Raw genomic sequence first — 23284 nt, 5'->3', positions numbered from 1 at the left:
CATCTTCAACCTGCCACATTCAAGATGGGACTGCAGAAATCTTTATTGTGCCATCACCAGCTGCCATCTAGTGCAGTGGGAATGGGTGGGCAAAGGAATGGAAGTTTGCTGGGAGACAAATAGAATTAACACCTCTGCTGGCTGCCTGGAAAGTTGGCCCCTTAATCACAAGGACAACTAGGACATTTCACTTGGACAGTGCATTAAACTTCATATATGTGTGTGTATATATTTCTCTCATATATATATATATATATATGAAATCCAAAGATTAAGCATTAAGTTCTGTCACTGCAACAAACGGGTGTCAATCAAAGAAAAACAGAAGAACACTTTTTGCCTAAAGCAGTGCAAAGAAAGCTGGCAAGAAATGAAAGTGGACTCGGTATCTGCATATTAGCAATGGGGCAGACTTTTATTTAAAAGGCTAGTGGTTCAAATACTATTGCTCAAATAGCTCTGGTAAATATAAAATGTAGTTAACATCCAAGGTTTATACACAGAAGCAAAGGAGCTGAAGGCCAATTCACAAAGGGATATTTGATCCTTAGTCAAGAGAGAAGCTAAAAGCACATGCTGCAGGAGTAACCTAATGGGGTTTGTTTGGACCATACTCCTTCCCTCTGACAACAGAAAAGACCTGGATAGGAAACTGTCTTTTCACACACAAAACTGTGGCTTAATTAAATCTCCTCCCTAGAACTATACCTCAGCTAAGAAAAAAAAAATCTGTCTTGAAAAACTCAAGAACCTGGGCTACTAAAAATAAAAAGGAAAATTTAATATAGTAAACAAGTTTAGTAAACACCACATATATTTTCAGTTGTTAATGAAGACATGATACATTCAGGAAAGTTTTTGTTTTTTTTAAAGACAAAAAAACCAAAAAACAAAATTCCCAGAAAAAGCCTCGAGGAGGAAAAAAAAAAAAATCGCCCAAGTTCTATCCCTTTCAGTCAGAAGCGGCTCTTAGCACAAACCACAAATCCCCCTCCAACACACAAAAGCAATGCCATGTGCCTTGCAAGCAGAGTAAGAAACATATGCCTTAGTTACTGAACTTGAACGTTAAGCAGAATCATTGCAGAGCACATTTTGATGGGTTACTTCAACATCCACCTGGTCCAGTTTAAAGTATTTGTTTGTAAATCCAGTTTGTACATATTCCATAGGTATATTAAACAATAAACCACCTGTTGTCCTATTATTTTTTGTCCTATTATTTTTTAAATGGCAGTTCTTGTAGCTCAACAAACCATTAAGATTATAAAGAGCTCTCTTGAAAGAAATTCTCAGATGAAGATGAATTGAGAAATCCTGAAGGTTAAACGAAGTTCTTTTTTACTAGTTCTTTTTTACTAAAACAGTGGGATCAAGCAGAATATCTATTCGGAAGAGCAGTTTCAACATTTCCCCATGAGAAGAGGCCAAATTTTTCTGGACTAATAATAATTTAAAAACTAAGCCAATAAAAATAAAATAAAATATACACCTTAAAATACTACAAAACTTGAAATAAAGTCAGGGCTTATGGAGTGGGAAACAGAGTTCTGGGTTTTTTTTCTCCCCAAAAGAAGGAAAACTGTAACAGGTTCTAAGGGAAAAACAAAACAAAACAAACCAGAACTCTGAATATGGATAGCACTACACAGACTCTATAGCACAGACCACCACACAAGAATGAATTACATATCAGTAATATCATCATGAGAGTAACTGGCTGGGGATTTATACTCCCAGCAACAGAGCTCCTAGGTCAAAAACGTGTTAAAAGCTTGTAATGTTAACAAGGACCCCTCCCAACAAAAAAAAGAGGGGATGAGGGGGAATAGAGGAAAGGCTGCATGCATGGGTCTATTACAGACGTGATATTCAGCAGCATAAAAATAATACCCTCCATTGAGTCCCCCAAATGGGGCAAAACCTATTTTCCACTGCTAAGCATGGGAAAGGTTAACAGAGTGGAATAAATTCACCTGTAACCATAGCATCTCCCATACTTGAATGACAAGCACGTTCAATCTGATGTTATATGTTGCTATAACATTGAGAATACGTATGAGTAAAGCAAAATAAAAAACAAAAGGCTAAATTATGAACTTTAAAAACTGGAAAAACATCTGTTTTAAAGCCAAGAAGGTGTTATTCTAATTATTATTATATATGACATAATCCATAGAAAGAAAGGCCAAGGAAAGAATCTTCATTTTGTTCAGTACTTAGGCTTGATGTTGTCCTAGGAAAAACAGTGATAAGTCAATGAATGTGTCACACATATAACTAAAAAGTCCCCTTCTGGTTTCCAATGAATTTAAACAACCATCTTCCTTGGCTAATTTTTCTCCTGTGTCAAACAAACCTTCTATGTACAGGACCAGTTTAAATCCCTCCTCCCCTTCAAACACTAGATATGAACATCCAGGAACATTCTACAATGCAAAGTGCCTTAAGAAAGAGAAGGATTCTGTAGTGCCAGTGATATAACTGATCTGAGGAAGCTGGGACGCTATTAACACTGATGGGAGCCAGTCAGGCAATGGTGGTTTGTTTTTCCTCAGGTGTTTCCTCCAACAATTGCATGATCAGTTCATGGAGGGGTTTGCAGATCTTTGCGTAGCCCCCTCCTGTGAGATGCAGAAAATCAAACATGTCGTGGCAGGAGATGGCACCGTCCGAGTGCACGAAGCCCCCATCTGTATCCAGGAGCTGAACATTGGCAAGCTTCGGCAGGGAAACCTTGAGGAGCTGGTTCACCTTGGCATTCTTTTGCCTCAAAGGGTTGGGCTTCTCACCTCGAGGTAACAAACCCTGGGGAAGAGCAGAGAAGAATATAAGATGAGAAGACTCACTGTTTTTTCCTACTTACTTGTGATTTCAAATATCCCTGGAACTCTCCATCTAGCACTTGTTATACCTTTGATTTCTGAAACACTGTCTTAATGAAAGTTCTCTGACTATCCCTCCTAGGTTTCTTCCTGAGCTCCTCCTCCTCCTCCTGTCCCTTAACTGCTGGTATTCTTCAGGGTTTTGTCCTTGGCCCAGTACTCTCTACACCCTACACACTTTAGCCCAGATCTCTTCCTGGAGCTTCAGAACTGTGTATTTGAACGCTCCTGAGGCACACCCAACTTAACACGTCCAAAAACCCATTCATCATCTCCCCCATAGATTATGTTCCTTCTACATTCTCTGTGTCAACTGACCTTCCAACATCCCTGAGTCTCTCATCCCATGTACCTTATCTATTCATCATTAAATCACTCAGCTTTTACATCCTAAGCATTTTTCCAATCCATTCTTTTTTCTGACTATAGACACTGCTATGGCTAGGAAACTTAACCAATATTCACCTCAATTAATGTAAAATCTCCTGACTAGTCTTCCTACCTCCAGTGGTATTACCCTTTCAATTTATCCTCCATATAGTCCACCACATAGCTAGAATAATCTAGCTCAAATACACATCTATTCATTAATGCCACATGGAACCTACACTAGAACACATGAGAAATGGAGTTGGAACAAATGCTGTCTTGATGAATCAGAGCCACATAATATCTGGTAGTATAAAACAGAGATGTGTTCTAAATTCATTTTTAACTTATTTGTTAATGATCTAATATAATTTTCAGATAAATCAGATGTCTGTCCTTCTACTATAGTAAATAAAAGCCAGCTCTTATATGGCAAGTGCAAGGTTTTATCATCTCAAACTAGAAATGGCCTTTATACAGATAACTGATCCAATTATAAAACTGTCAGAAATCCCCAACCTTTTAGTTGGTTTATAGCTAATGATGCCCACACAGCCAAGTTATTGTTATTTAGGCAAAAATGTTGTCACCTGTTTCTCCTACAGGGTATGATAAGAGGTCTTATTTCATAAAAACGGGTTTTCTGTAGGCGTTCTACTAAAAGAATCAAAAAAATTTTTATGCCCAAAGCGTTATTCACGTCTGCTTTAAATTTTTTCAGCAAAACGCTGGACCTCGATTATTAACTTACTGTGTGACCGTAAAGTTCCAAAGAGAACTACAGAGAATTATGAATATGCCACCCCAATCCATCTCCTTTCATCCTTGTCAAGTGCAGACAAGGTCAATGCTAAACCCTAGTTTATATAACTGTTAAAAGTATAAGGCTATGAATCTAATAGTTAACAAAGAAAATCAGCCCTCAGCGCTGGCACATCAAAGCTTGGTTGAGATATAATGAGCAACCAGGAAGGATGGCCAGTGACCAATAAATACATGTTATTCTGACTTTCAAAGAATACCATAGTAATTAAAGCCATAAAAAAGGATTAAGCCTCAAGAGCAGGGCGCCATACCTATTGGGATTGTCAAGCAAGGATAAGAAAAATAGCTTATATACTTGCATAACATTTTCCTTAATAAATGAGTATCAAGGGTATGCCATGTGATTTTTTTTCTCTATAATAACTGATAATTGTTAAAACATTATTTTAAAGGAGACAAAATACACTCCTAATTCCTTTACCATGTAACAACTATTTTATTTCCTTTTCCAATTTGCATATTTACTTTCAAGCAATTCTAAATATAATATACATACCGTTTAGTATTCGGAATGTTCACTTAAATACATCATAAATTCTGTTTTCACACAGTCCTCCTAATTGTCATATGATTAGTGCTATTATAGTCAATGACTTGTGCAATCATTCCCCCATGGGGTTGATTATTTAGGTTATTTCCAATGTTTTAGTATTGTAGATAACACCACCATATATCAAATTCAAAAGTCTGGTTGAAACAAAGAATATTTATGGAGGATTTATTCAGCAACATTCATGCAACAAATATGTCCTAAGCAACTACAATGTACCACCCACTGTACTTAAGAGATGGACTCTTAACCACAATGTAGTCTTTTCTGGAATAATGTAGGATATAAATAAATACATAAATTAATTAAATACCATGTAATAAAAAAATAAGACCTGGCTCCCCAGAACCCTGTCCTAAGATAATATCCAAACTCCTAACATGGGACCTGGCTGTGGCCTCTAACTATCCCAGACTTGAACTTTATTCCAATGATAACCCTAAAATTCTTCTAGCACCCTCCTTCACTCACCCAACAAACACATACATGTATAAGCCTTTGATCATTTCCTTCCTTTCTTCCTCCCTCCCTTTCTCTCTCTCTCATTCTTCTCTGTAATACCTTCTCTTCTTTCATTTCTCTATTTGTCTGGAAACCAATGAATTCTTTAAAGCTAAACTCAGATGTCAATTTTTATGTCTAAAATATACCCTGTTCTCTCCTTAGCATACAGTATAATAATTCTGTTTATATTGCTGTGTCCATCCACCAGCTCCTTGAGAGGAACCGCCTTACTCATTTTTGTATGCTCGGGACCTAGGATAGTGCCTTGTACATCGTGATTCTCACATGTTTGTTGAATAAATGACTACCTTATTAACACTATATCTCATTGAAGAACTGAATACACATCAGATTTCTCAAAAACATACATTTTTAGCTAGGTTAAGAATATCTACAGGTAAACTTTAACACTGAAATAGACAGCTGTTTATCCCTGAGACCATGAAGACAATGCTTTAATTCTACAAAGGGTAGCATTTCCTGTTAGTGGTAAGACTATGAAGAACCCATTTTCTTCCTGATGGAATCTCTGATATCTTAAAGAATTCAGAGATTCTGATAAATACACCACCTTTACCATATTAATCATGGAACAAAACAACACATCTAGGCTAATCCAAACTCAGGTCTAATAAAAAGAGACTCAGGAACTAGGAAAAGTCTCATATGCAACTTAAAAAATTATCAGAAGATAGTCAAGGCGAAAAAAAAAAAAATTAAGGCAACCTGAGGCAACAAAGAGGATTTCCACTTCTAAACAAGGATGAGCAGAAAAAAGATGACCCCACAGCTGTTCTAGGAAATGAGACCAATAAGACGATGGGACATATCAGAGAAGAGCTTCTAGGGAGCTTGATAAACTGCTTCCAACCTAAAGATTCTCTATGTTCATGAGTGATCACATTTCTAAAAAGACCCCCCACCTTACCTAATGATATCAAGGTCTCCACCCACCCAAAGACCACATACCAATACAATGATTTTGGCCTGTGGCTGCCTTGTGTTGATAAGTTGTACGATGGCCTCGATTCCACCTGCTACTTCTTCTGCTGTATTTTCATGGTTGTTTGTTCCTACCCAGACAACAATGACCTATAATTGAGGGAAGGAAGAAAAAGAGAAAAAAGATAAATACTCAGGAATGTCCACTAGTTAGTTGAAAATCTTATTTCAAAAATCAAAGAAGGAGGGGCTTCCCTGGTGGCACATTGGTTGAGAATCCGCCTGCCAATGCGGGGGACACGGGTTCGAGCCCTGGTCTGGGAAGATCCCACATGCCACGGAGCAACTAAGGCCGTGCACCACAACTACTGAGCCTGCGCTCTAGAGCCTGTGAGCCACAACTACTGAAGCCCGCGTGCCTAAGAGCCTGTGCTCTGCAACAAGAGAAACCACCGCAATGAGAAGCCCGTGCACCGCAACAAAGAGTAGCCCCCGCTTGCCGCAACTAGAGAAAGCCCACGCGCGGCAACGAAGACCCAACACAGCCAAAAATAAATAAATAAAATAAATTTTTTAAAAAATCAAAGAAGGAAAGATGAACTTCTCAAATGGTATTGGTAACTTCAACAGGGCAGCCATCTTAAAACATTATTAATGTATGCCTCATATACATCAGGATAAATTCCAAACAGAAAAACACTTAAGTGGGAAAACTGTACTAGGAAAAGATGAGAAAATTATTTTATGTGCAGTTGGAAGCTAATCTCTTAAGATCCAGAAACTATACAAAAAAGATAATAAATTCAACTGTATAAAAATAAAACCACTGCAAGTCAAAAAAGAAAAAAAAAAAGAGAGTGAAATCTAAGAAACATGGGGGAAAATACTTGCGACATCATAAGACTCCCTTAGTTAAAGTACCTTCTAGAAAAAATAAAAATAAAAGTACCCAAGGGAGTGTAGTGGGTATAAATACACAGTTCTACTCAAGGAAAAGAGTCAGTGGGGTGGAGGCTGGATATAGTTTTTAAAAGTTTTTCTCTTCAAAAAAATAATTTTACAAGGTGGCTATCACCTAGAGACACACACCTTCCTACGTAACCCAAAGTAATTTCCACCTGTCACAAAAGAAAGGAATATGCATGAGTTTTTCTGTTAGAAAGGCAAAAATAAAATACTTTCAACTACAGCAACTGTTATCAATGGCTCAGCTTTGTTTCCTTTTTGTTGTTTGGGTTGAAAAAATTTATATGCAGTGTGTCAACTCAGGATGTTGATAATGCTATAAGGCACTGGGCAAATGTTTGGGCTGAACATTTGTTCACATCTGCTTCAAATTTTCTTCAGAAGAACTTGGAGGCTTTGATTACCAATCTGTTTATATGTTTAAATGGATCCAAAATTACTTCCTCAAGTGAATCACAGCCCTGCTCCCACGGCCCACCTCTGAGCACTTTCCCCCTCATACTGCCTCAGGTAACAGAATAGCATACCTTATTAGCATCAAATCCCTTCCTACAGCAGAAGATATTTATAACAAGTACAAACCAAGCAAGCAATACACTGATTCTTAATTAAGCATGTATTTGGAATGTTCTTAAACAATATCATTTAACTTAAAGGGGCAGGAAGCAAAGAACAACAGAGAAATAACGCTTTAAAGAAGCAATTTTTTTTTACTACCAGTTTCTGACAATTTAACTATCTGCAAAAGACTCAAGATAAGGATATTCTTAAAAAAATAATAAGTTTCATTTCACCTTAGGTTTAATATTCTCCAGTTCTCCATTCTTTAGTCTCCATAAAACATGTCTTGTTGTATCTCCCCCAATTCCAAAATTCAGTGCATGAAGTGGGGAAAAAAGCTCTCGCCATATCTGAAAAGAGAAAAACTTGATTTATTTAAGCTGAAATTAGTGGGAAATAAAATCCCTCAATTGCAATGTGTTGTGAGGCATCTGAAATAAGTTTCCCTTTTCTGTATTCAAATGTATCACTGCAAGTGGTATGCTACCAACTGCTGAAAGGGCTTTGAAGATGCCATTGTGTAACTCAGTTTTCAGTACAGCTTTAGATCTCAGCTCAAGACTTGAGTCACAGCTCAACCTGATGCCACTTAGGTACCAACATTTATAATTAAGCTGCCAACTCAATAAACTCTCCTTTTCCTTTATTCAACCATTTAAAGGAATAGGGTGAAGTAGAAACATGAGATGAAAAAATTTAGAGTGCTTGAGCCAAAAAGATATAAAGCTATCTTTTCTTTTAAATTTCCCTTGGGAGAATGCCTAACCTCAAAAAGATTCAAAACAGTTCACTACAAAAATATATAAAATATAAAAATGGTAAAACACAATAAGAACTGAGAATCATGACTAAGACAAACATAAATGAGCAAATACAAATAAGAAAATAGTAAAATACAAATCATGACTAGGACAAATATAAACAAACAAATATAATGTGAAGCTTCTTGGAAGCCAAGGCAAAAAAGGGAGCTTATTTATAAATAATGTTGTATTTTTTCCTTTGTCTCATCATGCTTGACGGCACAAAGAATCCGATCAGGTAGGTCTGATTTCCCTTCAACTCTGAACTAGAGTGGAATGAATGCAAGTCTGTTATCAATGAATGTGTTGACATGAGCAGCAAAGGACCACCCTCACCCCTGCACCTCACCTCATACTGCTGCATCAACTGCACCATGGAGTCCCCCACAAACAGGACATCCGGCTCTTTGTCTTTGCAGTCCAGGACAAATCTGTTGTGCTGGTGTGAAGAAGAAAGAACAATCAGAAACTGGCATTTTCCCCTGTGAGATTTCTTGGCCTAGACAGAACAGTTGTCCAACCAGTTACTCTGTTGTTAAACATTCTATTTGGTCTGTCCCTAAAGCTGATTCCTCTCAATCTGCTATTAACTCCTGGGCCCTTCTGAAAACGAGAACAGAAAAATGCGTTCATGTTTTTTTAAAAGCTTACCTTTCCTCCAACTCTTTTAAAGAAAATTTCAGATATACTTAAAGCTGATGTAATACAATGAACACCTGTATACACTCACTTACATTCAACAATAACATTTTCCCACATTTGCTTTATCTGTGTGTTTGCTGAATCATTTGAGAGTAAGCTGCAAACATTGTGATTCTTCACCTTTAAATATTCCGCATGCATCTCCTAAGCATAGGACAGTCTCCTATAAAACCATAGAACTATTATCACATCTAAGAAAATAAACAATAATCCCATAAAATCTAACGTTTAATCTTCACAATTGTTCCAAAAGTATCATATGTATCTATTTTTTGAACTAGGATCCAATCAAAAGGCATGCATTTCATTTGAATGATTTTAATATGGCCTTTGAAAATGTCTGCTAACCTCTAAATGTGAGATGTTGGCAAACTGGGACTCAGGCTTTTTCAGTCTAATTCAAGTTTCTAAGCAAGGGTGACCTAGGCCTGGTATGCTTCTCTTTGCTCTTAAGGCATAAGACACCTTTAAAAAGATTTTACCCATTGATGCTAAACTGAAGGACATAGTTTCAATTTTTTTTTTTTTTTCGCGGTATGTGGGCCTCTCACTGCTGTGGCCTCTCCCGTTACGGAGCACAGGCTACGGACGTTCAGGCTCAGTGGCCATGGCTCACGGGCCCAGCCGCTCCGCGGCATGTGGGATCTTCCCGGACCAGGGCACGAACCCGTGTCCCCTGCATCGGCAGGCGGACTCTCAACCACTGCGCCACCAGAGAAGCCCTTCAATTTTTATATTCATCCCTGAAACAAATTAACATGATGGTTTAGCAGGTCTCTAACCCAGTTCTATGGAAAGGTCTGAATACTGTTTCTTTTTCTCAAACTCTACATTCAATTATGCTTCCCCTAGGAATTAATTAAGATGGAGTTACTATTTAAGTATTTCTGCTGATAATACAAGTGCAGATGACACTGTGGTGAAACTGAGATATTTCACTGCTATTGGTGAAAATACAAAAATATTTCTGGAAATAATTTGACAACTGATTAAGACATCTCTTTTACAGTGACAGGATTTGGGATAACATTTACTTTTCTCTTGGGTCCATGTCTTGTGTAAACAATTTTTTAAAATTACTATTGTTTCAATAAGTATTTTTAAACTGAAGGGATAAGATGAGCAAGAATAAGGCTTTAGCTAGTTTTATTGAGTAGGTGCTCTTTCACGTCACGTCGTCTCTCTACTGTGTATGCTAAAGTGCCAACTACCTCTCAATACCAACAGAACAGCTTATGTTTAAAGAATGTCATGGAATTTAAGCTCTGCTGTTCTAAAGGTTTAAGTACTCTAAATTTTCTTTTTAAGTATAAAAGTAGTTGCAGTGAGCTTGGAAAAACAAAGAAGATAAAAGCAAAACATCTATAATCCTACCATTTTAACCCAGTACCTATTAACGTTTTAGGGTTTTTTTCTCTCATTATTTTTTCACATCCCCCCGCAACACAGTTGAAACGTATGTATATATCTCCTTAAGGCACAATAGCTTTGGGGACAGAAAAACCTATGTTCGAAGTCTAGCTTATTTACTTTCTAGTGCAGTGACCTTAAGCAAGTACATAACCCCGAGTTTTGTTTTACACATCTGCTGGCAACTCTGTTTTTAGAGTTGTGAAGATGAGAGTTGTATAAAAGGGGCCCAGCTTCTGGCTGCCACCCAGTAGGTACTCAATAAAGAGCACACATTATAACTGCATTAACATTATATTAGAAATATTTTTCTATGTAGCTACATGATTTTCATAACTATAATTATTTTAAAAAATTTTATCGTGTAATTTTTTTAAAAAATCTTCATTTATTTATTTATTTGGCAGCGCCACACAGCTTGCGGGATCTGAGTTCCCCAACCGGGACTGAACCCGGGCCCTCGGCAGTGAGAGCATGGACTCCTAACCACCGGACCACCAGGGAATTCCCTATAACCGTAATTTTTTTTTTTGCGGTACGCGGGCCTCTCACTGCTGTGGCCTCTCCCGTTGCGGAGCACAGGCTCTGGATGCGCAGGCTCAGCGGCCATGGCTCACGGGCCCAGCAGCTCCACGGCATGTGGGATCTTCCCGGACTGGGGCACGAACCCGCGTCCCCTGCATCGGCAGGCGGACTCTCAACCACTGCACCACCAGGGAAGCCCATAACCATAATTTTTAACACCACTTAATATCCTACTGGATGCATCCAGTGGCACATTCATTTTTTTTTAGCTCTTTATCCTAATGACAGATTTGCCAGAAGCCTCCTATTGACTGAGATGAAGAAACTTACACACACACACACACATTTTCTTTTACAGGCTGGGAATTTTTAGGGCAAAGGGGATTAACACTTTCACGGATCTTGGATATACTTCCAAATTACTAACAAAATGGCTACTGGCTATATCTATTCTGACGCCAGCAATGTATCAGAACTCATTTTACTATACTTGCACCTGCACGGGTTATTAATATTTTTCTCTCCCTCCTTTCTTTTCCCATTGTTTTAATCTGTACTTTCTGGAAACAAAAAGTTAAAGCTCCTGTCATGCTCATTGAGACACTTATCTAGTATATTTGAGGATATTTTTATTGATAATACAACAGTATCAGTGCTTCATCTGTAATATTTACTGAAAATATTTCTGTCAGTCTGCTGCTAAGCCTTCTTTAAGTGGTTAATGTTTTGATACGAATTGTTATTAAATTTGTCTACGGTCAAGTCTTTTAATATCACCCTTAAAAAAAACTTACGATTACGGAAAATATCAAGGAAATACAGGAAAGCAGAGCGAATAACACAATGGATCTCTGTGTATCCATTACCAGATACAGCAATCATCTAACTTACGGTCACTATTATTTCAACATTCCAGAAACTATTGCCCCACCCCATTCTTAGATTATTTTGAAGCAAACTGAGGATATAACATTTCATATATAAATATTTCAACATGTAGCTCTTAAAAGATTAAAAATATATATAACCACAATACCAGTTCTATCCTCTAAAATTAACAGGAATCCTTTAATATCAACAAATAACTAGTGAGTGTTCAAATTCAATGTCACAAAATTTTATTTTATGATTTTTTAAAATCAGAATCCGGACAATTTGTCTCTTAAATCCCTTTTAATCTATAGGCTCCCCCTCCCTCTGCCACCACCTCCCAAACTTCTTTTTTAAGGAATGTGACTGTCTGACCTATAGACTCTCCCATAGTCTGGATTTTGTTGACTGCATTCCTGTGGTGGTGGAGGACATGTTCATCTGTTCTAGGTACTTCTTGATATGTGGTACTTAAGTCTAGAATAGGGATGGATATTTTAGCAATACTCCGTGAGTAGTATTGAGTATCACTTCAATACTTGTTTTAATCATGACTGCTTTTCTTTTAATGTTTTGTTTCTAAATAATTTATCTACAGAAGAACTGAAAAGATTGTAGAGTATTTGCATATACCCCTAACTCAGCTTCTTTCAATGTTAGCATCTTTTATTTTTTTATTAAAAACAGAATTTTCAGGTGTAAGGATTTTTAAAAAAATTTTATTTACTTTTTATTTATTTCTTTTTGGCTGCGTTGGATCTTTATTGTTGTGCGTGGGCTTTCTCTCGTTGCAGTGAGTGAGGACTAAACTTCGCCGTGGTGCTTGGGCTTCCCATTGCAGTGGCTTCTCTTGTTGGGGAGCACGGGCTCTAGGCACACAGGCTTCATTAGTTGTAGCATGCAGGCTCAGTAGTTGTAGTTCGCAGGCTCTAGAGAACAGGCTCAGTAGTTGTGGCGCACGGGCTTAGATGCTCCGCAGCATGTGGGATCTTCCCGGACCAGAGCTTGAACCTGTGTCCCCCGTATTGGCAGGCAGATTCTTAACTACTGCACCACCAGGGAAGCCCTCAATGTTAGCATCTTATATAAGCATGGTACATTTGTCAAACCTAAGAAATTAACATTAGGGAATACTATCAACTAAAATAAAGTTCATTCAGATCTCACTAATTTTTCCACTAATGCCCATTTCCTGAATCAATCAGGATATCACATTGCATTTAATCTGTATATCTCCTTTAACTCTTCCGATATGGGACAGTCTCTTGGTCTTTCCTTGTCTTTCATGACCTAACACATTTAGTTGCGGTAAGGTGTTCTGTAGACAGTCCCTCAATTTGGGTCTGTCTGATGTTTTCCCATGAATAGGCTGAGGTTATGGATTTTTGGGGAAGACTACCACAGAGGTGATGTGCCCTTGTTGTATCATATCAGGGAACATGACTTATTACTGGTGATGTTAATACTGATCATTTGGGTAAGGTGGTGTTTGCCAGTTTTCTCCACCATCAAGTTATTTTCCCTTCCATACTCTATATGTTAGAAACAAGACACTAAATTCAGCTCCACCTCCTGCAGGGAGGTGTCTCAAAAAATATGTGGGCGTACCTTAAAACCACCAAAGTAATTTACAGGGAGATACTCTAAGGCTAGGCAAATATACCATTTCTCCTTAAAGTTGTGTCCACTAATGTTAGTATTCATCAATGGATCATGCCTACAGTAATTATTACTGCAGTGTTCTATCCATGATTTTCTTTTCCCTCCTTACTTCTACATTTATTAATTAAAATTATTCTGTAAGGAAGATTTAGCCCTTCTCCCCTATTTATTTATTCATCCACTCATTTATTTATAGCAGAATGCATTAATGAACACTTATTTTATTCTTTCAGTTATAAACCAATAATACCATCATTTGTCACACTGCTCAAAATGTTCAACTTTGCACTCTGGGAGCTCTTTCAGGTCTTTTAGGTGGTCAAACTTATCATCAATGAGACAAACCAATACCACATGTATTCTATGTGATGCACCGGGGACCCATCACTTCAGTGATATTCCTGCTGTCCATCTTTTTTTCTCTTTTTCTTTTTTGAGTAGTTTCTTGCTTTCTTGCACTAGAAGATGCTCTAGGCCCATATTTTTATTTTCTTTGCTCCAGCTATAGAATCAATCATTTCTCTAAGGAGCCCTGGTCCCTTTCATTGGAGAACTGTATTTAAAAACCAAGATCTGGGTATATAATATATTTTAATATAAGTTAGTCCTTCCATACTATATAAGTTTTTAAAAAAATTTAAATATTCGTATCTGTTTTTCTTCCATTTGACTAATTTTTTCCCAGTCAGTGCTAATCATTTTAAGTCTTCTAATTTATGCCAGAAACAACAAAGGCATCTGGTTTTAGTTACTATTTTAGTAAATTTATAAATGACCTAAATGCCCATCAATGAGATAAAAGACGACCCACTGTGGTATTTTCATATAAAATAATTGAATACTACTTAAAGAGAAAAAAATGAATAAACTACAGCTATATTTTTAATATGTATGATTACTGCAGAAAAAAATACATTCAGAAAGATACTATTTACCATTTAAAAACGTGCAAAAAGGGACTTCCTTGGTGGCGCAGTGCTTAAGGATCCACCTGCCAATGCAGGGGACACGGGTTTGAGCCCTGGTCTGGGAAGACCCCACATGCCGCGGAGCAACTAAGCCCATGCGCCGCAACTACTGAGCCTGCGCTCTAGAGCCCTCAAGCCACACCTAGTGAGCCTGTGTGTCACAACTACTGAAGCCTGTGCGCCTAGAGCCCGCGCTCTGCAACGAGAAGCCACAATGAGAAGAAGCCCGCACACTGCAACGAAGAGTAGCCCCCGCTCACCGCAACTAGAGAAAGCCCGCATGCAGCAATGAAGACCCAACACAGCCAAATATAAATTAATTAATTTAAAAAAGTGCAAAAATACTAACTATATTGTTTAGAGATTATATATGTAGTATGTAAATACATGAAATTACTGGCTTGGGGGTGTGGAGGTAGGAAAGAGAAAGAAATGTGATCAGTGAGGGGTATACAGGGAACAGCAATTCTTTTAGCAATGTTTTATTTTTTTAGGATGAGTAGCAAATACACAGATGCTCAAAATATTTCATAATACTTTTTTAAAGATATAAACAAATGAGGAAGATTAAGAAAGAATAATCACATAATTGATCCATAGGAGAACAGTCAAAATAAAAAACTACCACTCGGGGGCTTCCCTGGTGGCACAGTGGTTGAGAGTCCACCTGCCAACGCAGGGGACACGGGTTCGTGCCCCGGTCTGGGAGGATCCCACATGCCGCAGAGCGGCTGGGCCCATGAGCCATGGCCGCTGAGCCTGCGCGTCCGGAGCCTGTGCTCCGCAACCGGAGAGGCCACGACAGCGAGAGGCCCACGTACTGCAAAAACACCAACCACTCAAAATAAGCTAGTTGAAAGACGGATTTTTAAGTCTGAGATGACCAAAACAGAAAGAGAATACAACTATGAAGAGTATAAAGAGAATCACTAAATACTAAAACAGGAAACTCTGGGGACTTAAAATCATATTGAACTTGTTAGTTCAAAAGGTAATATGGTTGGAAACAGATAAAGGTTAAATATAGTTATTGTAAAGGATAACAGTTATTAAAAGCAAGCTACAAATACTGAAAAAAAAAATAAAGTGCTAAAAAAAAACAATGGGACATACTGAGAGGGCAAAGGGGCCAGGGCTTGAAGGGATTCCCACTTGCTAAACTTTGGACAATGAGTTTCAAAATTACAGTGGATTGTAACCCACTTGACTAAAATAAGAACCTGTGAGACCATATTATAACGAAACAGAATTGGTTTAGGCCAACACCATCTTAACCAAGTGATCAAAGCTACTATCATCAATGAGACAAATCAACATCACATGCCTTCTATGTGATGCACTGAAGACATCATTTCCCTGATACTCCTGCCAAAAATGTATGTGAATCTTGATTATGAGAAAAGAGAGGGACATTCCACAAAATAAATGCCCTATACTATTCCAAATGGTCAAGGTCATGAAAAACAAAGGCTAAGAAATGTTTCTGATTAAAGGAGAATGAAGAGAAACGACAACCAAATGCAATGTGTGATCCTAGACTGGGAAGAAAATTGATATAAAGAACACTACTGGGGCTTCCCTGGTGGCGCAGTGGCTGAGAGTCCGCCTGCTGATGCAGGGGACACGGGTTCATGCCCCGGTCTGGGAGGATCCCACATGCCACGGAGCAGCTGGGCCCATGAGCCGTGGCCGCTGAGCCTGCACGTCCGGAGCCTGTGCTCCGCAACGGGAGAGGCCACAACAGTGAGAGGCCCACATACCACAAAAAAAAAAAGAAAAAAGAAAAAAAGAACACTACTGGGACAACTACAGATATCTGAATATGGTTTTTGGATTAGGTAACAGTATAATGTTAGTGTTAAATTTCCTGATTTTAATAACTGTATTGTAGTTATGTAAGAAAAGGTTCTTGTTCTCAGAAAACACACTCAAATATTTAGGGGTAAAGGGGCATTGTGATGACCGCAACATACTTTCAAATGATTCAGAAAAAACTGTAAGTTGGTAAATAGTACAAACAGATACAGACAGAATGATTAGGCAGATGTGGCAAAATGTTAACAAGTGGCAAGTCTAGAGAAGGATATAGGAAGTTGCTTCTAAAGTGTTTGTAATATTTGTATAATTTTGAAATTACTTCAAAATTTAAAAAAGCTTAAAGAAAGAATACTGTAGAGACACTGTCATCTATTAAAATTAACAGTACACAATGCCCATGCTCTCAAAATATTCCTCAGTTCCAACATCACATGGTGATTAGGAATGACATCTCTAACATTAGATTTTTATTTACAGTAATCAATTCTTGTTGACCATTAAAAACACCCCATTGTAGCTCTGGTCAAAAGACTCTAAAAATTTAAGAGACTCATCTATGTGAATAACGCATGTGCACCCCCTTTTACCTGAGACATCCATCTGTCATCTCCTTGAATATCTTCCGCTGCATGTGGAATGGCTGCTGGGTTTGAGTCTCCTTGGCTCATTCTACACCTGCGGAAAAAATGTCTATGTTATGTTTTGTTCACTGACAGGAATGTTTCTTTGTTACCACTTACTTAAATATTACATGTCAGGTTTTAAACAGTAAGAATTAAATAAATTCCATTGGGTTTTGCCTAGAAACGATGCAACTGGAGTTTATTTTCAGCAGAGACGAGGTCCAGGACATGACTGTCTAAGTCCCACAAATATCTAGTACTACTAAACTTCCAGACAGGTTTGAATATCATTCAGGAACAATGCATTACATCAGTATATATCTTACACCTATTATTAATTTTTCATAAATACATGTTATTGTAAGAAACAAATGACAAGAAATTAAACCCTTCAAGTTCAATGACATCTACATTAGAGCCTTTTAGGCTGCTAGAGTTACACACTTAAGAATTAGTACAGCACCGATTAGAATCCAGTGATCACTAAAATCACACAAATACCTGTACTACAGATGATGACAAAACTAGTCATGGGCTTTGGCAGTGGTTTTTTCATTTTTATTATTTATTTTTTTTTAAATTTTTTATGTTTTTTGGCAGTGCTCCGCAGCCTGCTGGATCGAGTTCCATGACCAGGGGTCAAACCCCTGTCCCCTGCAGTGGGAGCGCAGGAGAGTGTTAATAACCACTAGCCCACTAGGGAAGTCCCTGGAATTGGTTTTCTACAAATTTTACTAGGTATTTTTATTTTCGACAGGTATCCACTAAAAAAAAATTTGATTAACGACGACCTAAATATGGCATCTGATAGTGGAGAAGAAGGAGTAAGTGAAATTCAGGAATATTAGAAATGCTAATCTTCTAGAAAGACAAGTAAGAAACCAGACTGTTTTCAACCAATTCTGGACAATACATACTAGAGACATCAGGCTCAAGAGGTTACTTGGAAAATGCAAAGGATGATGAAAGAGAAAAAGCTGGGGTTTTGTGGCTTATAGAAAAAAAGGCTGTACTCTCTATTTCCTTCCTTTGCCATCCTCAAATACAACTAAACTTTCTCAGAAAGAGTTATAGCCTTTTAATAAGTATTCACTGAGTAAACAAAACACCCTGGATTACCAAGGTAGTAGTTTTTGAGGATCACAAAGTAACAAGCCCTAAACATGAAAGCAAACCTTCATGAAAAATAAATTACAGAAGGAAACAATTTTAACACTAATTATGCAAATAAATTCGATCAGTTCCAAATGACACTAGGTCTAAAAAAAATTGGGCTCAGGGTTAAGCCTATATCTGACTAAAGATGTAAAATATCATTCACAACCTGTGTATATTTCTTTAGATTACTAAAATTTGCAACTATCAGAAAACAATAGCTACCTATGAAGGACTATCTACTCTATGCTTTATACATACCACCTCCGATCCTCACAAAAGTACTGCAAAATGAAGAAAACGAGGATCAGATAATTTAGGTACTTTGTTCAGTGACTGAAATGAGGTTTGTCTGACCCCAATTACGTCACATCTGACCCACTGATCACAAACCAGTTCACGCTGACTCCCTAAAGGGGACTTATATCTAACCATTTCACCCAAAAGACTTATGACTTATACCACACGGAGCTAAAAACATCAATGTAAAATGCAAGAATCGGGAAGAACTGCAAGATGAACCTATATAGTTCCAATCAGACTATGATCTGTTTGGAGTTTCACTGTCTAAAAAAAGTGAGGAAAAATCAGAAGATACATAAAAGAAAACAAAAAAAGGATTACAGGGTTAAAACAAATAGCCACACAGAAACTTTTTGTTTTTAGCCAATAAAACATTCTAAATCTTCTATATAAAAGTTTCTTGGGGGGTCTACGTTCAATTCTTGATTCAAGTCTGGCTATTCAGGTTAAATCTGATATGGCACTTAATACTCACTTTAATTTTAGTAAGTAACTTTCTTCCCCGCTGATCAAAAAGCTCTATTGTCCTTAAGACCAACAAGGAGCAACTTTTCCCATTTTCTGTATTTCAAAATTAGATATATAATGTAAAGAAATACAGCAACAAAACAGCTCCTTTTTCCACTCACTAATTGAAAAAGTCTATTTCCTAACTTTTAAAATAGATTTTAAAAACCCAACCATTCCTCATTTATTTTCCCACCTGGAGAAACTCTTAACATGCTAGGTATTTTTGAGGCAAAAGTTAACTGACGCAGGGTTAACTGAGCGATCACTACTAAAAACGAGAAAAATAATCTGTCCCCCTCTCACTGTGTGATTATGTAACTGAAACCATTTTTCCTGGGGATTGTTAAAAGAACAAGGATGACAAAACTGTACATATGAGGTGCCTCCATAATAAAATGTATCCAAATTCATCCCTCACCACTTAAACACACAATGCAGGCACTCCAACTACATTTCAGTTCTTGGAACACCAGGTTCAGATTTTGTTGAAAAACTTAAGAATTCTGAGAAACCAGAGGGTGTTTCAAGGAAAGGAGCCAAGATGGTGAGAAATTAAAAAACCTGTCATATCAGAAATAGTTGAAAGAAACAGGTATGTTTATAACCTGTAGAAAAACTGTGGGGAAGAGGAAATAACGGGACAAATAGCCGTCAAAGTATTTGAAGATTACTAGGAAGGGACTTTAGGCCTATTCTGCATGTCCCCAAATAGGAAGACAAGGCCAGCAGATACAATGTACAGTGAGACAAATTTATAACAAACAGAACTGCAAATGACATGACCTGTCTCTCAAGGCAGATTCCTCCCAGGGGCTGCAGAAACTAGGTGAACACCTACTAGAAAAGCATAAAGTGAACTAAAGCATATGAGTAAAGACTGGTCCAGATTAGTGGGATTCAAACATTTTTTAATGTTTTAGAATCTTTTTGAAATGTTCCTCAATATATGTATATTTATAAATCAGATGTGAATTGCTGTTAACCTGTGTATTAAATATTTGTAATTTTTTTCCTTTTTTACATTAAAAAAATGAATGTAAAGAGAGGTTCTAAATATTTTCCTATATTCCAATGGATCTCCTTATGCATCCCAGGGCAGCACACATACTCGACTTTCAAGACCAGTGGTCTATATAAACTATAAGATCTCTTTAGATCTATGATTCAATTTACAGACATGGATTTTTAGAGTTTCTCCAACAGGTAAACAACTGATCAAAAAATAATAACTGCAATAAAGATTTATTGAGAACTTACTATTTACAAGACACTGTGCTAGGAGCTTTGTTATTTAAATAAAAACTGAAGCTCAGGGAGATTAAGGAAACTGCTCCATGATAGGGAGAGCTGGGATTTGAACTCAGGGTGATATACTACCCTCCAAAACCTATTACTCTTGAGCAAAGGGCATTAGGCTCTATATAGGAAAGACTGTATGAAACAATGATAAATTCTAATTTACTAAGTCAATTCACTTATATATCCTATTACTACTACCCAAATTTAATGGCATTCTGATACCCTTAGCAAAACACTTTCATCTCAGTCCTAAATTTTGTCATGAGCAAAATGAAAAAGCTATAGGGACAGAGAAACTGAGGAACAAAATGTCACTTACCTCAAGTTACTAGGCAGGTAAAACTGAGAGAATTTAGCACAATATTCCCAATTAGCTAGTCTTTTTCTTCTTTAACAATGAATACAAGGTCATCCTCCTTCCTCCTCTGAGCAAAATTTGTTTCTTTGTGCCTTCAGACACTTGGATTTTGGATTATTTTGCCAAATCAAAATCTTACAATACAAAGGAGCTTTCAGTTTTACCTGTGCCTATGGCTTGGTAACATTTTTAAACAGCTGTTAAAAAAAAAAAAAAAAAAAACTGAGGGGCAAACCCATGTAATCTCCTCTTTAAGAACCAAACTAGGGGGACTTCTCTGACAATCCAGTGGTTAACACTCTGCGCAGGGGGCGTGGGTTCGATCCCTGGTCAGGCAACTAAGATCCCACATGCCATGTGGTGCGGCCAAAGGATTAAAAAAAAAAGAAAGAAAGAAAGAAAGAAAAAAGAAAGAACCAAGCTGGGGACTATGCATTTAGGGGATTCAAATAATTTGGGAGTTAGATAAAAAAAAACTGTGTACTGTTTATAATAAAAATGAAGAATCAAATCAGGAGCCATCCAGAGAACAGCCTGTGGTGGGTCACAAAAATCTGAGTGATTTGGGGTTTCCTGCCTCACGTAGAGAGCGATATTGTGGCCCAGAAGTATTCAGAATGCTGTAATTAGTAACAACAGAAAAAGTAGCAACAGAGAGGGATTTGACTCCCATCTCACCTCACTGGTTCATAATGATCGCCTCTGTGCAGCAAGTCATTAACTTCTGAGGTCACAAACAGCATGTTCAGTTAGCAAACCCCAAAGAATGGAGATAAAGGTCAGAAGAAATTAATTTATCAGGAGACATACTCTTCCAGGGAAGCTTTAACTGTCCATTAAAATGAGTTCTCTGGGAAGATGAGGAGTAAGTGACTTGCACAGCATTTCCCAATTTTCCTGCATTTTCTGTCTTCTCTACTTAACTCCGACTATGACAGTCTTAACACCAGAATTTCCAAATGCTTATACCACCGTGGTGTAGTGTGTGTCTAATCAAAAACCAGTTCCAACAACAAAGAATTATAAATACTCAAGCTGAGCTGTATGTTTCTTTAGTTTAACCAGGAAACAGATGGAGGGGGAAAGTTGCACTAAGAATTAAAAGATTCAGAATGTTTCCACTCTGACCTCAGACTCTTCATTTTGTTTCAGATGGAGCTGGCAGGGTTATTCTAAAGGCGAAGGCAGGCCTCATCCCTAGTACCCTGCCTCAGTGGGCTGGTGGATGGGTCCCGGGGTTCCAGCACAATCAGAATTTATTATCAAATGCCCAAGTCAACACATTAAAGCACAATGATTTCATACTCCTCCCCTGCTCCCGCACAAGGAGGCAACCTTTATATCAGAACGATGTGCCCAGGAGAAGAATCCAAAGACACAGGCATATCCAAGGCAAAGGCGTATTCTGATGCTCAAGGGGACAATACCCCTTGTTTTCTCCATACCTTTACCACTCCCCCAAAATGAACCCCCCCCCCCATTTAAAGCTGTACGAAATGAGGCCTTAGGGTGGGTCCAGGTGGTCTTCCCTTTCTCCATGGGTAAGCTCTAAAAAGAGGCCAAAGCTTCATGTGTTTGGTTTTCTTAAGGTTTGTATACACATTATGAAAAGCAACGCTGGCCTGGGAGGTATGGAAATAGTGAGTCACCGTGCAACGGGCACATCTCAAACCTGAAGGCCAGAAGATCCTGATCTGGTACATGGACATGGACCAGGTAAAAAGCACCTAAGAAAACCTGTCCATTGGCAGGTTTAGCTAGTTGGCTGACCTTGGGCAAATCACCAGCCTCGCTGGGCCTCATCCCTAAAATGAGGTGCTGGACTGGACAGTCCCCTAAGAAATAAGCCCTTCTGAGTCGTGACAGCCTATGGATTTTTGAATATATTAGAGAAGATAACGGAGAAGTTTCTGACGGGTGGCAAAAAGTGCTCCGTCAAAATAACAGTAACTGGTCTGAGCCCGCGCCAACGGCCTCTCAGACAGAGGAAAGGGGAAAAAAGGGTCAGAGGTTCAACCTCGGGGAGGAGGGAAAGGCAACAGCCGAGACCCGAGGCAGAAGCGTGGCTGGAAATGGGGCTGGCGGCGGCGAGCCCCGGGCCGCGGTAGCGGGGGATTCAGGGCGGCCTGCTCCGGGGGTCGGGCTGGGCCGGATCGGGCCGGGCGGCGCGCCCCGCCACGGTGCTCGGCCGCGGGAAGAGGCGGGGCGGCTGGGCGGCCGGGCGGCCGAGGAGGCGGCAGGTTTGGGGGTGGGGTACTGGGGAAAGGCTCCGAGGGAGGCGGCGAGCGGCCTGGAAGTGCGGGGGGCAGGGAGGGCAGCCAGGGAAGCCACGCCGGGCCAGCCGAGAAGGGGCGAGCGCGGGAGGCACCCCAAGGTCGGGGGGGAGGGGTGGCGCGGGGGAGGGGCCGGCAGGGTGGGGGAGGGGAGGTCGCGGGCCTCTCACAATAACAAATCGCAGCCTCTTCCAACCCCCACCTCTAAGCCACCGGTCCCCCGAGTCCCGGACTGCACTCACTCAGGCACAGGGTCCGTGCGGGCCCCAAGCGGCTGCGGCGTCGGCGGGTGGCGCGTCTGTCGCTCGCTCAGTCCCGGCAGCCCCGCTCCGGCGCGTCCCTCCTCCGGCCTCAGCACCCGCTGCAGCTCCCTCACTTCCGGTTCCCCTGCCACTCAGGCAAA

General features: G+C 39.0%; 1 protein-coding gene across 1 annotated transcript; it reads right to left on the bottom strand.

Annotated features, from left to right (window-relative positions):
- Positions 1-390: 390 nt before the first annotated feature.
- Positions 391-23280, bottom strand: PAFAH1B2 (platelet activating factor acetylhydrolase 1b catalytic subunit 2). The gene is made up of 6 exons (XM_030837563.2): positions 23124-23280; positions 16948-17035; positions 8755-8844; positions 7836-7952; positions 6103-6225; positions 391-2808 (listed from the first exon to the last, which is right to left on the bottom strand). Exons 2-6 carry the CDS (start codon positions 17026-17028, stop codon positions 2530-2532), a joined length of 690 nt encoding a protein of 229 aa, XP_030693423.1. The 5' UTR covers positions 17029-17035; positions 23124-23280; the 3' UTR covers positions 391-2529.
- Between the last annotated feature and the right edge of the window lie 4 nt (positions 23281-23284).

The sequence above is a fragment of the Globicephala melas genome, chromosome 8 (assembly GCF_963455315.2).
Source record: "Globicephala melas chromosome 8, mGloMel1.2, whole genome shotgun sequence".
Classification (NCBI taxonomy): domain Eukaryota; kingdom Metazoa; phylum Chordata; class Mammalia; order Artiodactyla; family Delphinidae; genus Globicephala; species Globicephala melas.
Note: the sequence above shows the minus strand (reverse complement) of the source record. Positions and strands in the feature narration are given on the sequence as shown.

Excerpts from the sequence above, each read along its gene's own strand:
- PAFAH1B2 (XM_030837563.2), bottom strand. The coding sequence starts at position 17,028 with ATGAGCCAAGGAGACTCAAACCCAGCAGCCATTCCACATGCAGCGGAA. Across the intron at positions 8,845-16,947 it reads ATGACAGATGGATGTCTCAG|CACAACAGATTTGTCCTGGA; the intron begins GTAAAAGGGGGT and ends TCTTCACACCAG. Across the intron at positions 2,809-6,102 it reads AGGCCAAAATCATTGTATTG|GGTTTGTTACCTCGAGGTGA; the intron begins GTATGTGGTCTT and ends GCTCTTCCCCAG.